This window comes from Sciurus carolinensis, chromosome 2, assembly GCF_902686445.1.
Source record: "Sciurus carolinensis chromosome 2, mSciCar1.2, whole genome shotgun sequence".
Lineage (NCBI taxonomy): Eukaryota > Metazoa > Chordata > Mammalia > Rodentia > Sciuridae > Sciurus > Sciurus carolinensis.
In genome coordinates, this window is record NC_062214.1 from 138,128,849 (window position 1) to 138,143,163 (window position 14,315).

General features: G+C 35.5%; 1 protein-coding gene across 7 annotated transcripts in view; it reads right to left on the reverse strand.

The window, feature by feature from the left end:
* The window catches only part of Slc25a21 (solute carrier family 25 member 21), a 474,768-nt gene that overhangs the window by 16,329 nt on the left and 444,124 nt on the right, over window positions 1-14,315 (reverse strand). For 6 of the 7 annotated variants that reach the window (XM_047540310.1, XM_047540307.1, XM_047540309.1 and 3 more), the window contains one exon: window positions 11,473-11,637. The exons of the other annotated variant lie outside the window; for it this stretch is intronic. In XM_047540310.1, the coding sequence (XP_047396266.1) occupies window positions 11,473-11,637 (165 nt within the window). The remainder of the gene's footprint in view (window positions 1-11,472; window positions 11,638-14,315) is intronic. 7 annotated transcript variants of the gene reach the window in all.

Below are 14,315 nucleotides of genomic sequence, written 5' to 3' on the forward strand. Positions count from 1 at the left end.
TTTGTCAACTCAAAAATGTAGTACTGTGTTTAGCTCTGACACTGACCTTGACAAATCTGATGCACATATTAGTGGGAAGAGACAGACCACCTAGAGGACATACCACTTGAAGAATGGATGAGGAACTGTGCTTACATTCTGTAGAACAGAAGACTCAAAGGTTCATGTATTCACATATTTGAAGAGGCATAATATAATGATTAATAGCATAGACTCTGGAATCAGAGCATAGACTCTGGGTTCAAATATGACTGGAAATAGTGGAGATGGGCACCTGACTATTTGTGAAGATTCATAAAGGAATGTGCCATGTCACATTCATCTTTGTGTATATACCGGACCTGACACAACACAGGTGTTTAATAATGCTTTAGTTTTCCTTTATAGAAACATAATAAACAAAGAATGAAGGTTTCAGAGGCAAATTACAAAGGAGGTATATACACACACTGGTTAAGCACCTGGAAGCTACCACAAGGCAAATAATAGCAGCTTAACATTGCTTTCCCCACAGCTGGTCATGGTGGTCATGAAAATGATGTGGTATATTGAAATCATAGTTGTCTCCTGGTAACTGAATGAGGAGGCAGCTTGAGTGAGAGAGAACTGCTGCTGCTGCTTCTTTTTTCCTTTCTAGAGGGAATTTGCATTTTAAATATTGTTAGTTTTAATGGGCTCAAGTCAGCTAGGAGTAGCTCTTGGCATACACTTTTCATTCTCTAATCTTGGCTCTCTTTTGTTGTTTTGTTCATAAACTTTGACAAAAGCATTTTTTCCCCTGATGTCATGGTGCCATGCTGTTTTGTCCTCAGTGAAAATATCTGCTATTGAAGCTTAATTAAAAAATACAGTTGTTTCCACTTTATAGCTATCAAAAGAATCTATTATAGTGTTTATTTTCTCTTCATGTGAGATAATTTGGGGAAATGCTAGCTCCTCACTCCACAAAAGGTCACTAAACTAAAATGAGATGGTTTAATTGATAAGCATTCTTTAAGGAATGTGCAGTATTCCCAAGATCCTATCCTTGCAGGGCTCTGGGCTTTGGAAAGAAATCAAAGGTTTTTTAAAAGTTCTGCATCTAAATGTAGCCATTCAGAAAATAGCCATGAAAATTCCTTTTTTCCCCCTAAGCTATTCGTTCCTTCAAGTGTTGTGAAATGTACGATAATTTTCAAGGTCTTAGCCACTTAACTCAAATTATAAAAGATATAAAATGTTAAAATGGTTTATGATTTAAACATAACAGTTATCACTCGTTTCACAGATATTTCATGTATAATACATTCTATACAATTACATGTACCTATATATTCACATGGTTGGATAATGCCCTCTGAGAGCTAATCAAATCTTCGAGTGTTATCATACTAAATGAAGGAAAGTATTTCTACATTTCCTTGGGAACCCAGTAGGATTTTCCTTTTTGGCATGCTTCATCTGTTCCTTACCTCAATAAAAACGCTGACCCCAAAGAAAACCAACAAACCAGGTTCCCAAAACAGAGCTGTAAATGTTAAGAAATCAAAGCAAAGTCAAGTTGAGGTACTTTGATATGGAAGTAGGTAGATGAGTATGGAGAAGTCTTCAAACCAAATATATTTCATGAGATTCTACCTCTCTACTTCCATACAGGAATCTTTTCCATGCCCATTTAGTTCCACTTGCATAACATGTTTGTTCAACATACCTTCTCAGATAAATCATTTAAGGGGAGTAAACAGCCTTAAAATTATATGTCTAAAATATTCTGGCCCAGTTTACCTCTGTGGCTCTACTTCCTCCTTCCCTCCCTGCTGGTTCTTCATATACCAGTTACCCTCATTATTTTTTCCCAGGTCCTTTAGTCTTCTGCTTCAGGGCAGAACACAACCTGTCCTGTCTAGTACACTCATCCTTTCCCCCTTGACCTGGCCGACCCTGTTCTTCAGTCCCAGTCAACACATTGTTTCTGAAAGAAGGCCTTTCCTACATCTTCATCCTGCCCCACTGTGGGACTAGATTAGGATCCTTAGTTACCAATTCTCACAGCTTGATAGTTGTCTTTATGGCATTTAACACAATTGGATGCTTCAGCCCCCTGTGTAATGATTGGTTTATTGTCTATTTCCTCCACTAGACTGTAAAGGCAGGAGCAGTGCTCATGCTTGGTAAGATGGTGCCATGCACAAACAGGACGGATCCACTGAGCATCTAATGCTACTTGTACTTCATTTCCAATCACTTGAGCAGTGCCTGACTGGAAAATTCTGACTGAAGTTTATTTAAGAAAATGTCTGAACTCCTCCTGCCCCCCACCTTCGCCTCCCCTTCCCCCAGCACAAATGCCCCAGGGAGTTTGTGCAAACTGCCAATGAAAGATACTCTTTACCACAGAATCTTGTCACATATCCTGGAGTTTTATAGAAAATATATACTTGTTGTCCCCCCCCCCACCCACAGTGGTTATTAGAAAGGAGAATTGTTCTTAATGAAACTTTAATGCTCCTGTCATTCCCATTACCGGATGATTGGTAAGACTAATGATTTAGAGAGAATCCAAAAAATAAATGATCATAAATTAAATCCTACTCTAATCTAATTCTACTGAGATTCTTATTTTCAAAATACAAAATACAAAGTCTAAGTTTTCCACTTAAACCCAAAGGTGAATTTTTTTTTTTTTCACTCAGTTCAGTACACAATTTAGGGAAGGATATAGCTCTCAATCATGAAACTAACACACATTTCCATGTTTCTTCTGATAAACTGAAGTGTGTCTGGCACCACCTTCAGACTTGCTATAGAATTTATAAAACAAAGAAAATATTAAAAACCAAAAGAAAAAACATTTGCATTTCTGAGAGGCAATCTTCTATGACTATTACCTTGGAAGAAAATAAAATTTGTTTGACTTAATGCTGTCTGCAGTAAAATGACCACAGGGACAGGTCTAAATGGTTTATTAAGTAAGAAAGATTGAACACATGAAAAATTGTTCTCTCTTAAAACATTTCTAACCCACACATGTAATTTATATCATGGCAAAATTCAACACAAAAACTCTATTGTTTTTGGCACAATAACCTGCAAACATCCCTGGTTAGGATGCAAAAAAGCACAGCTTAATACTGTTGACAACCATAGCTTTAGACAGTGATTTCTATCATTATTTTTTATGGAAACAAATGAAAAGAAATAAATATAGAAGTAGAAGATCAAGTTCTTAAAGATATGAAATATTCTGATCTTTTGATTCTTATTTGCACATTAACATCATAAATAATATGCTCTAAATACCTCCAACATGGATTGGGAATGAAAGAAAATGTCTTTGCAATGAAAGTTTACTCCCTAGGATATTTGAAAAAGAATTTATTATAAGAAGTGACAGTCTCTTTCTGGAGAGAGAGGATAATTCTTTATGCTTGCTACATTCTATTCCATTTTCAATAAGATGTAAATGGCCTGCATTAAATGAATTTCATGATCAGTTAATATCCAAAGCAGTTTTTTCTCTATTACATCTGTGTGTTTACTATAGTTAATTCCTAAAAATAAATATGAAAGAATATAACACAGGGCATCGTTTTCAAATTGGTAATGCCCAGTTCTTCCAGAGCCATATAATTCTTTGTTTTTATGGATTATAGAGTAAGAATGTGAAAAGGGAGGATCAGGGTGCAGGTCTGAATGAAATAGAAGAAGAATGTTGTTAAATTATTTGGACATTCCAGCTACTTCACTTTCTTAAATTTTAATAATGATTTTTTAAGAAAGAATTCATGTGTGACAAAATATAAGGTAAATGCAGTTAGAGCATTCCATGCTACAGTGCAAAGAGTAGTGGTCCCTGATTCTTTCCCTTTTCCTGCTGTGCAGTCTCAGATTAATTATTTCAGTAAAGGTCACCTTTGAGCCCCATTTGGTTTCTTACAATCTGGTTTCCTTATCTGAAAACAACAGATATTATGATGAGGATCAGGCAAAATCATGGAGTCTATGAAAATGTTTTTAATTGTGAAATGACAAAGGGTCAGGAAAATGATGCTTGAAATTTGTTTTTATCACAGATGACCAGTCTAAAGAGTTGGTCAAAAATTTAAGGGATGAATATCTGAACTACATGGTCTAGGTTTACTGTTTCAAGTTCCTACTTACCTCTGTAGACATAGCTTTAGAATTGAGTAAAATGTGCAGAAGTAACCTACGTAATCTATTTTATGAGGTTCTATTAAACTTATTACTGATTCATTTCCTATTGTAAATTGAAAAACAGTAAACATAAAAGCTTCCAACAATTTGGAATGGTGTATTAAAAAGTATCACTACTCATCCTTCTTGATCTCTCTCTCCCTCTTGTGCATATGTACAAGCACATGCACAATGAAACACACACACACACACACACACACACACACACATATATACATACACACATGATTCCCAATTTCCACTTTCCAGAGATAATCACTATGATCAGATTCTTGTAAAATCAAATACTTTGAAGTTGAAAAACATTGCAAGACATTTATGGATTTCAAAAAATTGAAGAAAACCATAGAATCATGTCATACCATTTAGAGTTGGTGAAATCTCAAGTTCCCATAGAACAACAGAGTGACCAATTGGTGGGTGAGGGAATTGAAACAATAGCCCTGTAAACAAACTGTCCAAAGTGAATGGCCAGAGATAGCCTACAGCAACGATGGAATAATGCCTTAACGGAACACTGCCTCTTCCTCATGGTTTATAACCACTTGATGATGTTCTTTAACATGTTTTAATGATTATCATACCTTCCCCTTCACAAAGAATTGATTTATTATGGTTTAAATTTAAAGAATACTAGTTCCCCAATTTTGAATCGGGCTTAGATTACAGAACACATAAAATCAATGACTTCGTTCCAGGCAAGAAAAACATAGTATTCATTTAAGTGCAAAAAGAATAGTCCTGTGGAAAAATTCCTCATGTGATTCTCCATACTAACCATTTCCACCACCAGTCTCTCCACCTCCTCTTCACCCAGCATTATCATATTTAACAGTTTCATGGTAACTTAGCATTCACAAACTACTTTATATTTTATTTATTTTAATTCTAAAAAATTTTGTCAAATACCTTTCAATTTTTAGATAAGATTTTCTATAGCTCAAAGCAGTGAAGTGCTTGGTTCAAGGTCACTAAATTAAAGAGGTCTTTTCCTTTCACCAGTGTTGAATGATAGCTTTTAGGTATCTATCTGTACTCATCTCCTCTCAAGTTCCAGAACCCACATCTAACTAACAAACTCAAAGTTTGCACTTTGCAATACCAAATGTAGTTAAACTCATAGTTTTTAAGCTGAGCCCACAATATTTTCCCATATGCCTGATTTTCTCTTGTTTCTCCCTGCCCTGCTTGCAGTGAATGGTGTCATTATCCTTTCAATTGTTTAAGCCAAAAGTTTAGATATCATTAATCCCCTCAATGTGTTTTCTCAACATGCATATATACTCCATTGCCACACCCAACGGAGTCTGCCCTCTGAACATTTCTCAAATTGGCCCACTTCTTGTTTCTACCATGAACATTATAGTCCAAGACATCACCATTCCATATTGAAATTCTTTCTATATGTGCATTCTGCCTTTTCATCACCACTCCTACCCCATCTATTCTCTGTGCTATAGGCAGAGCAATCAGTTAACTGCTTTGCTTAAAATCTTTTGTTGGCTTCCCAGTTGCTATGGTTCGGATGTGGTTTGTCCCCACCAAACTCGTGTTGAAATTTAACTGCCAATATAATGGTATTAAGAGATGGTGGGACCTTTAAGAATTGTATCATTGAGGCTGTACCCTGAGAAAGGGATTAATGTAGTTCTTGGAGGATTGGGTTAGTTATTGTGAGAATAGGTCATTATAGAGTATCTGGTCCTCCTTATCCTATTTTCTCTTCTGCAAATGTCTACTTGCTCTTCTGCTTTTTCCTATCATGTAAGAATGCAGCATCAGGTCCTTACCAGGTGTGGCTATCTGCTCTTGAATTTCCCAATCTCCAGAACTGTAAGTTAAATAAATATCTTTTACTCATAAATTACTCAGTCTTAGGTATTCTGTTATAGCAACAGAAAATAGACTAAGACACTAGTGCTCTTTAGAAAAAGATAAGAATTCTTAGCATGGCCTATAATGGTCAAGACAACCCTGATTCTCTAGCCAGATTCCTGCCCTCACATTTTGCTTTTGTCACTGGGACTGTCTTTCATTTTATCCAAGGCATCTAACACCCTCCCTCTTTAGATATTCCATATCTGGAATGCTTATGCCCATCTGCTGTCACAAGTTAAATCCTAATTCATTCTTCAGCTCCAATGTCACTTTTTCAGGAAAGCTTTTCCTGATCACTAGATTTATATTGGGGGAATTTCTCCATCATTATAAGTGTGTGTGTGTTTACTTGTTCTGTTACTTTCCATGGTCTTGCAAATTCTGATAGCTTCTCACTATTGCATTCTCTGGTGTCTAGCATAGGGTCTAGCACCTGTAAGACACTCAGTAAATATGTGTTGGAGCCATGCTCAGACTTGCTGACCCCCAATTTTATGCATAATGTTTCTACCACTGCCCAAACCTAGGGGGCACGAGTGCTCAGATCATTAAATGAAAAGGAATTGGTTCTTTTAGTTTGGAAACTTGGAGATGAAGTTCTGAGCCAACATGGCACAGTTCAGCACTGCCAAAGGTTTATGACTTAATATTGCTAATAGTCAAATATGTAGGAAGCAGTGCTTTGGCTTTCTCCACTAGGGTAAAACTAATGTACAGAAAGGATTATAGTGGAATTTATAAAACTTTCACTTTTAAAAATAATGACAACCCATATTTCATTAACCCCCCTGTTATATGGTGTTTTGGATAGGAGTGTGGGGGAGGGAGGTGTTAAAGTCTTGGTTCTCAGCTCCTTGAGAATTATAATGCAATTTTAAAAATTGGTTCTAAAACTGTGGAGAAAAATGTAACATTTACTTTAAGATTTGGAAGACAGTTCTTCTCAGGGTCATGAATAACAAATTAAGTATGTATTTACTAGTATAATTTAGCTAACAGCTCATTTGGCAAAATGCTGGTTGACATTTCACTGAATATAATTAGAAAAAACTGGACAGATAGTGAATATAATGAGACATGAGAAGAAGAGTTCACTCCAATACCTTTTGTGCTAGTCACTAAAGGTTTTTCTGGGCAGTGGAATCCTGTGTATACTGTGGAAGTTATCAGGATTTTGGTTGCTGCCAATAAATGTGTCTGCTCTGGAAGTTTACTGTGGCAACTGGGGGAAACTTATTTTGGCAATGTGGAAATCTCTATTTTTAGAATTATTTCCCGAAATCAACATCTTACTTTTTAAAATAAAGAACTTATGTTATATATGACCTTGAGTGCCTATTTTTTCCCTTTGGAATTTTGTTTGATTATGGGATCAAATTCAATTCTAACTCTAAGCCCTTCAGCCATAAGATTTCTCCCAGTTTCCTAGAAAAAGGAGTATCAACTAATATAGTGACATCCTCAAGTACAAACACTTCCTTTTACTATCCATAAAAGGGGAAGAAAATCCCCAACCTCACACAAACTCTTCCTTTTATCCCTTCTTCTCTTCTTTCCTTCATTCCTGTTTCATTCAATCTACATTTACTGAGGGATTGGCTATGTGTTTTAATCTCTCAGAATACAGCAGTGGAAAAACAAACAAAAATAGACAAAGTCTCTGTTCTTATGAAATTTACATTCTCTTATATCCTTTATAAATGGAAATGAAGAATGGGTGAAAGTAGTGCAATTGTTGATATGCAGGGAAGGATATTCATATATTGCAAAAGGGAGATAAATATTCTTCAATTTTAAAACCTCCTTTCCTAGTTTGAAAGTTAGAGAAACCAATTGTTTTTAAATATGATGATTTATTAGACAGAATAAAGTCTGATGGAGATTTATTTTTAGAATATTGGTCCAAATTAAGAAAGGCCAAATTTGAGAATTTGTACAATAATTTTCAAACATGATCTAGAATAAAATATCATATTATTATTAACTAGTGGCTTCCAAAATGATGTTTATCTAAATGTGATGTTCTATTTTCATTGTGTCTTTTCAGAGTTTCTCTGGATCTCCTGGAGAAGCCCCTTGAGACTAGGGCAACATCTTAGTCATCTTAGGATACCCAGGGCTTTATAGAATCCCTGGTACATACAGCAGTTGCTTAATAAGCTGTTCAACGAAATACAGCATTATCTTCAGATTCTTAACAAGGTTGGTTTACAAACTAGCAAGATAAATGGACTCCTCCCACAGTTTTAGAATATTCTAAAGTTTAAATGAATGACTAGGCTTCTGGTTCTTTACTAATAATGTAGAACATTTAATACTTTGAGTATGGATTAATTGTAGGGTGAAGTTTGTTTTGTGGATTTTTTTAAAGCTTGGGAACATCTGACCATATGTAGATCTTATCCTTCTTTCTGAATTTCTTTCTGGGCAGTGGGAATAAATTCATTATATTGTAATAGCAAATACACTAAAATGCATTCACAAATATATGTAAGTAAGATATATCAATATTTATCTAATTTGTGTTAATAATTTATATAATTCATTTCATCATATGTAATTTCTTCTTTCTTTATTTTTTTGGGGGGGATAGAACCCAGGGGCACTTAACCAGTGAGCCACATCCCCAGACCTTTTTTGTATTTTTATTTAGAGTCAGGATCTCACTGAGTTGCTTAGGGCCTCCTTAAATTGCTGAGGCTGGCTTTAAACTTAAAATTCTCCTGCCTCAGCCTCCTGAGTTGCTGGGATTACAGGTTTGCACCACCACACCTGGTTCATTTTATGTAATTTCTGTCTCAAGCCCTTGGAGAGCTGGAGAATCAGCAGAATAAGACACTTCTCTTATGCTACATGAATTACTTGTCTCAGAGTCTAAAAAAGTGGTCAGTCCATGGATGTGTAACTTCACATAGGGGAGATTCTGCAACTCTATAGATTGAAAACACAACCTTTGCTACTTTTATACAGTAGAAATCAGGCATGTTACCATTAAAAATAATGAAAATAATAATAATAATTATTATATTGCACCAGAAGCAAATGATCCTAGAATAGTTGATTTATTGTTTACTCTTAATTAACCTATGTAAATTTATTTTTATTTTTTATTTTAAAACCTTTTATTTTTATTTATTTTTTTATTGTAAACAAATGGGATACATGTTGTTTCTCTGTTTGTACATGGAGTAAAGGCATACCATTTGTGTAATCATAAATTTACATAGGGTAATGTTTGATTCATTCTGTTATTTTTTTCTTCCCCCCCACCCCTTCCACCCCTCTTTTCCCTCTATACAGTCCTTCCTTCCTCCATTCTTGCCACCCTCCTTAACCCTAACCCTAAACCTAATCCTAACCCTAACACTAAACCCTCCCACCCCCCCATTATATGTCATCATCTGCTTATCAGTGAGATCATTCGTCCTTTGGTTTTTTGAGATTGGCTTATCTCACTTAGCATGATATTCTCCAATTTCATCCATTTGCCTGCAAATGCCATAATTTTATCATTCTTTATGGCGGAGTAATATTCCATTGTATATATATGCCACAGTTTCTTTATCCATTCATCAATTGAAGGACGTCTAGGTTGGTTCCACAATCTGGTTATGGTGAACTGAGCAGCAATGAACATTGATGTGACTATCTCTGTAGTATGCTGATTTTAAGTCCTTTGGGTATAGGCCAAGGAGTGGGATAGCTGGGTCAAATGGTGGTTCCATTCCAAGCTTTCTAAGGAATCTCCATACTGCTTTCCAGAGTGGCTGCACTAATTTGCAACCCCATCAGCAATGTATGAGTGTACCTTTTTCCCCACATCCTCGCCAACACCTATTGTTGCTTGTGTTCTTGATAATCGCTATTCTAATTGGGGTGAGATGGAATCTTAGTGTAGTTTTGATTTGCATTTCTCTTATTACTAGAGATGTTGAACATTTTTCATATATCTGTTGATTACTTGTACATCTTCTTCTGTGAAGTGTCTGTTCATTTCCTTAGCCCATTTGTTGATTGGATTATTTGTATTCTTCGTGTAGAGTTTTTTGAGTTCTTTATAGATTCTGGAAATTAGCGCTCTATCTGAAGTATGAGTGGCAAAGATATTCTCCCACTCTGAAGGCTCTCTCTTCACATTACTGATTGTTTCCTTTGCTGAGAGAAAGCTTTTTAGTTTGAATCTATCCCAGTTGTTGATTCTTGCTTTTATTTCTTGCGCTATGGGAGTTCTGTTAAGGAAGTCTTATCCTAAGCCAACATGTTGAAGATTTAGACCTACTTTTTCTTCTATAAGATGCAGGGTCTCTGGTCTGATTCCAAGGTCCTTGATCCATTTTGAGTTGAGTTTTGTGTAGGGTGAGAGATAGGGGTTTAATTTCATTCTGTTGCATATGGTTTTCCAGTATTCCCAGCACCATTTGTTGAAGAGGCTATCTTTTCTCCATTGCGTATTTTTGGCACCTTTGTCTAGTATGAGAAAATTGTATTTATTTGGGTTTGTGTCCATGTCCTCTATTCTGTACCATTGATCTACCTGTCTATTTTGGTACCAATACCATGCCATTTTTGTTACTATTGCTTTGTAGTAGAGTTGAAGATCTGGTATTTGGATAACCCCTGCTTCACTCTTTCTGCTAAGGATTGCTTTAGCTATTCTGGGTTTCTTATTCTTCCAGATGAATTTCATAATTGCTTGCTCTATTTCTATGAGGTACATCATTGGGATTTTATTTGGAATTGCATTGAATCTGTATAGCACTTTTAGTAGTATGGCCATTTTGACAATATTAATTCTGCCTATTCAAGAACATGGGAGATCTTTCCATCTTCTAAGGTTTTCTTTAATTTCTTTCTTTAGTGTTCTGTAGTTCTCATTGTAGAGGTCTTTCACCTCTTTTGTGAGATTGATTCCCAAGTATTTTATTTTTTTCAAGGCTATTGTGAATTTAAAAATATCTAGGCAGAATTTAAAAATTGAGGCTGACATTTTTTTTCTTCATGAGCTCAAAATTTTCTTTAGAACACGAAAACTTCAACTTTCTTGATAAAGTGATATGACTGAGAAAGGAATAACATAGTTCTAGAAATTCCTATTAGTGATAAAAGGAAAGCATTCAGATATGGTATCTTCTTCAAGAAGATAAACATGTCAGATTTGGGTTCAAGTCTTTGCTTTACTATTTACTATGAGATCTGGGCAATATACTTGATCTTTCTAAACCTAAGTTCCTGGATTTGAATAGGATAGCAACACTCAGTACATAAGATTGATGTAGGGATCAAATTAGATAATGGATATAAATGTTCCACACAATGAGGCAAGATAAACACCCTACAAATGAAGCTATTATCAGAGATAGGATCCCTCCCCCACCAGATTTTAATCCATTAAATAGTTACCTTACTGACAGGAATAATGTTTTTGACATTGTAGTAGAAGCCAAAATAAACCATGTTGAAAACTCCATGACGTCCCAAAGTTGCTGTAAATCCTTTGTTGAGGCCCTGGAGTCCCAAGCCTTCCTTCTTAATGATTTGTCTTGCATAACCTAAGGTGGATGGTTGCTACAGGAGAGAAAAGCAAAGCCAGAAAGATCAACTTTGGGACCATGGAACAGAGTAAATTACTGTATTAACTTCCCTTTAAGCCAGAATTATAAGGATTTTTTTAACCCAAACATGAGCATTCATGCCTAGATCTGTGCTTTCAAAATTAGCAAACCCAAAAAGCAAACAAAATAGCATGCATAACAACAGGATTTATAGGAACATTGTTGGCAAAGGAAAGCTATCTTTGGTGGAATTAGTGAAACCAATGTCATGTAATAACTATCACCACTTTCAGCATGTAAATAATTGTATCCAATTCTGAATTATCCACTCTAATGAAGGGGATTAACCATACAGATAAATTAGAAATCCAGAACTACACATCATCCAAAAGGAATTTATACTTGGCTCCTGAATCCAGCATATTTACCTTTTTAATTATGTTTTTCTAAACTAATGTTAAAATTAGTCTTGATCCTATTGCCTCAATAGTTTTAAACTGATGCTAGGTTAAAAATCAGTCATGGATAAAGAGCTGTTGATTGTACATATCCTAAAGAAAGTAGGCAATGAGTGCATTTATCACTTGCTGTGATAAATTATAAATCAGTGGTGATGGAAGAACTAGGTTACCTTTATAATTTATTGATTACCCACAGATGAAATACCTTAACTGCTGGGATCCAATCTGCTACTTTTGGAACTTGCTAAGGAACTCACTGAAGTTTGCTCTGAGGCTTATAATTCATTGCAATACAATTACAACTACTCATGGGTTTTTTAAAAACTATGAGTGATTGTTTCATTTTATGGAGTTAGTACACAAAGGATAACTCTCTCACATTTTGACTAAAGAGTAAATGTGGAAAAATGTTTGCTGTTTAATTTTTCCCCCCAGGAGGCAAGCAGTGACATGACATTTGTTTGATATTTTATTAGATCAGGTTGCTGGAGTGATCAAAACAGTTTGATTCAGACTGTTTTCTTATCATGTGTGATTAAGGTTCTCAATTAGGATAGTGTCCTCTTCATTTACCTAAGTTTTCCAGTCTCATACAGCTGAGGACCTGAGGTAGGAAGGATGGTAAGCTCAGAGACTAACAAGGTTCTAGAGCAATGGAGGAACCAATGACTTTAATGAAAGTGCAGATAATAATGACTTTCCAAAAAAAAAAAAAAAAGAAAGAAAGAAAGAAAGAAAGAAAAAGAAAAAGAAAGAAAATGTCTACTGTTCAAGAACCCTAGTTTGCTAAATCATCAGAATTGGGATGACTAAAGTATTAATTTGTGTGGCATCTTTCTCACAATTTTCAGAAAAGAAGACTTCTATTAAATCTTGGTGTCAACAAATATTCAAATGGCATTTATTGATATCTGTAACCCATTTTCATTGGTGTGGGTGCTGGGTGGCTAAAAGGAAGTGCAACACATGGATTTTAAACTCAAACTTTGTTGAGTTTGAGCCCTCGTTGTCAATAAATAAATCAGAGAGTAACATAGTAATTGAAAATAGGAACTTAGAGGCAGACAGCTCCAGTTTGAACCTCAGCAATATCACTTTCCAACTTTGGCAAGTTTTTTATCTCCTCTGATAACATCTTTATTTCACTAGTTTGTAAATAAGAATTTTTCTCACAAAATCATTATATATGTCACTATATATTTAGCTATTGAATAATAGTAGTAATTATGCTGACAATCATAAAAACAATGATAATAATAAAATAACATATAATTTCACTTTTAGTTTAAGGCAGTGGCAGTCAAAAGGTAGAGGTTGAGTTGAGGAAGAAGATATGCTTAATCAGTTTCTTCCTTCTGGATGTCCTTTCCTTTTCCCAGTTCCTGAACCCTTATGATGAAGTCCACCAGAAATGCATGAGGAATGCAAGGTAACAGATCTGCTTTCTCTGAGACCCAAACAAATCCACCCTAAGGCTAGTGATAACCTTCTGAGCATAGTGCCTTACTGCAGGGATTTTATTTTCTTGAGCTACTAGTAGATGCTCTAAATTGGTCTCGCTTCTTGAAGTTAGCACCTTGGTAAGAGCCCTCTACTTGGCAAGCCTATGGGCTCTAGAAGTAAGGCCACAAGAGAGTGAAGGTTTAGAATAGAAAAGCACTTAAGCTAGGCCTCCACTGCCTGGCTTTGGAGCCTAGAGAACGTTTTCACATATGTTATCAGGTACCTGGAACATGGGAAATGCTCATCAGTGTTACTGTGTTCACAGATACTTCACCCTTATTTATTTGTAATTTAATCCTCTCAACTAGTGTGTGAGATAGTTTTTATCATCATCCTTTTTTGACACATGAAGAAACTAAGGCTTAGAAGTCAAGTTACTTGCAAAAGGGCACAAAATACATGAGCATTGCCAGAGCTCAAACTGGGGCCCTTGAACTACAAGTCTGTGCTTTTATCCTCTGTTTGGTTCTGCCATTCTGACGTATGTGATTGCTTCTTGCAACAAACCCCATAAGGTGGGCAGCAGGTTCTGTATATTCTCATTGTTTGGGTTAAGAAACAAAGAATAGTTAAGCAATGTTACTAGGTAAAATGCTACTGATAAATGGCAGATTCTGCATTCTTTTCACACTTATTTTTGTTATATATAAGTGACAATATTTTCAGAGTTTGATAATCAACTGAAAAAACTAACAGATACACAATAGTACAAATATATTTTTCTGGC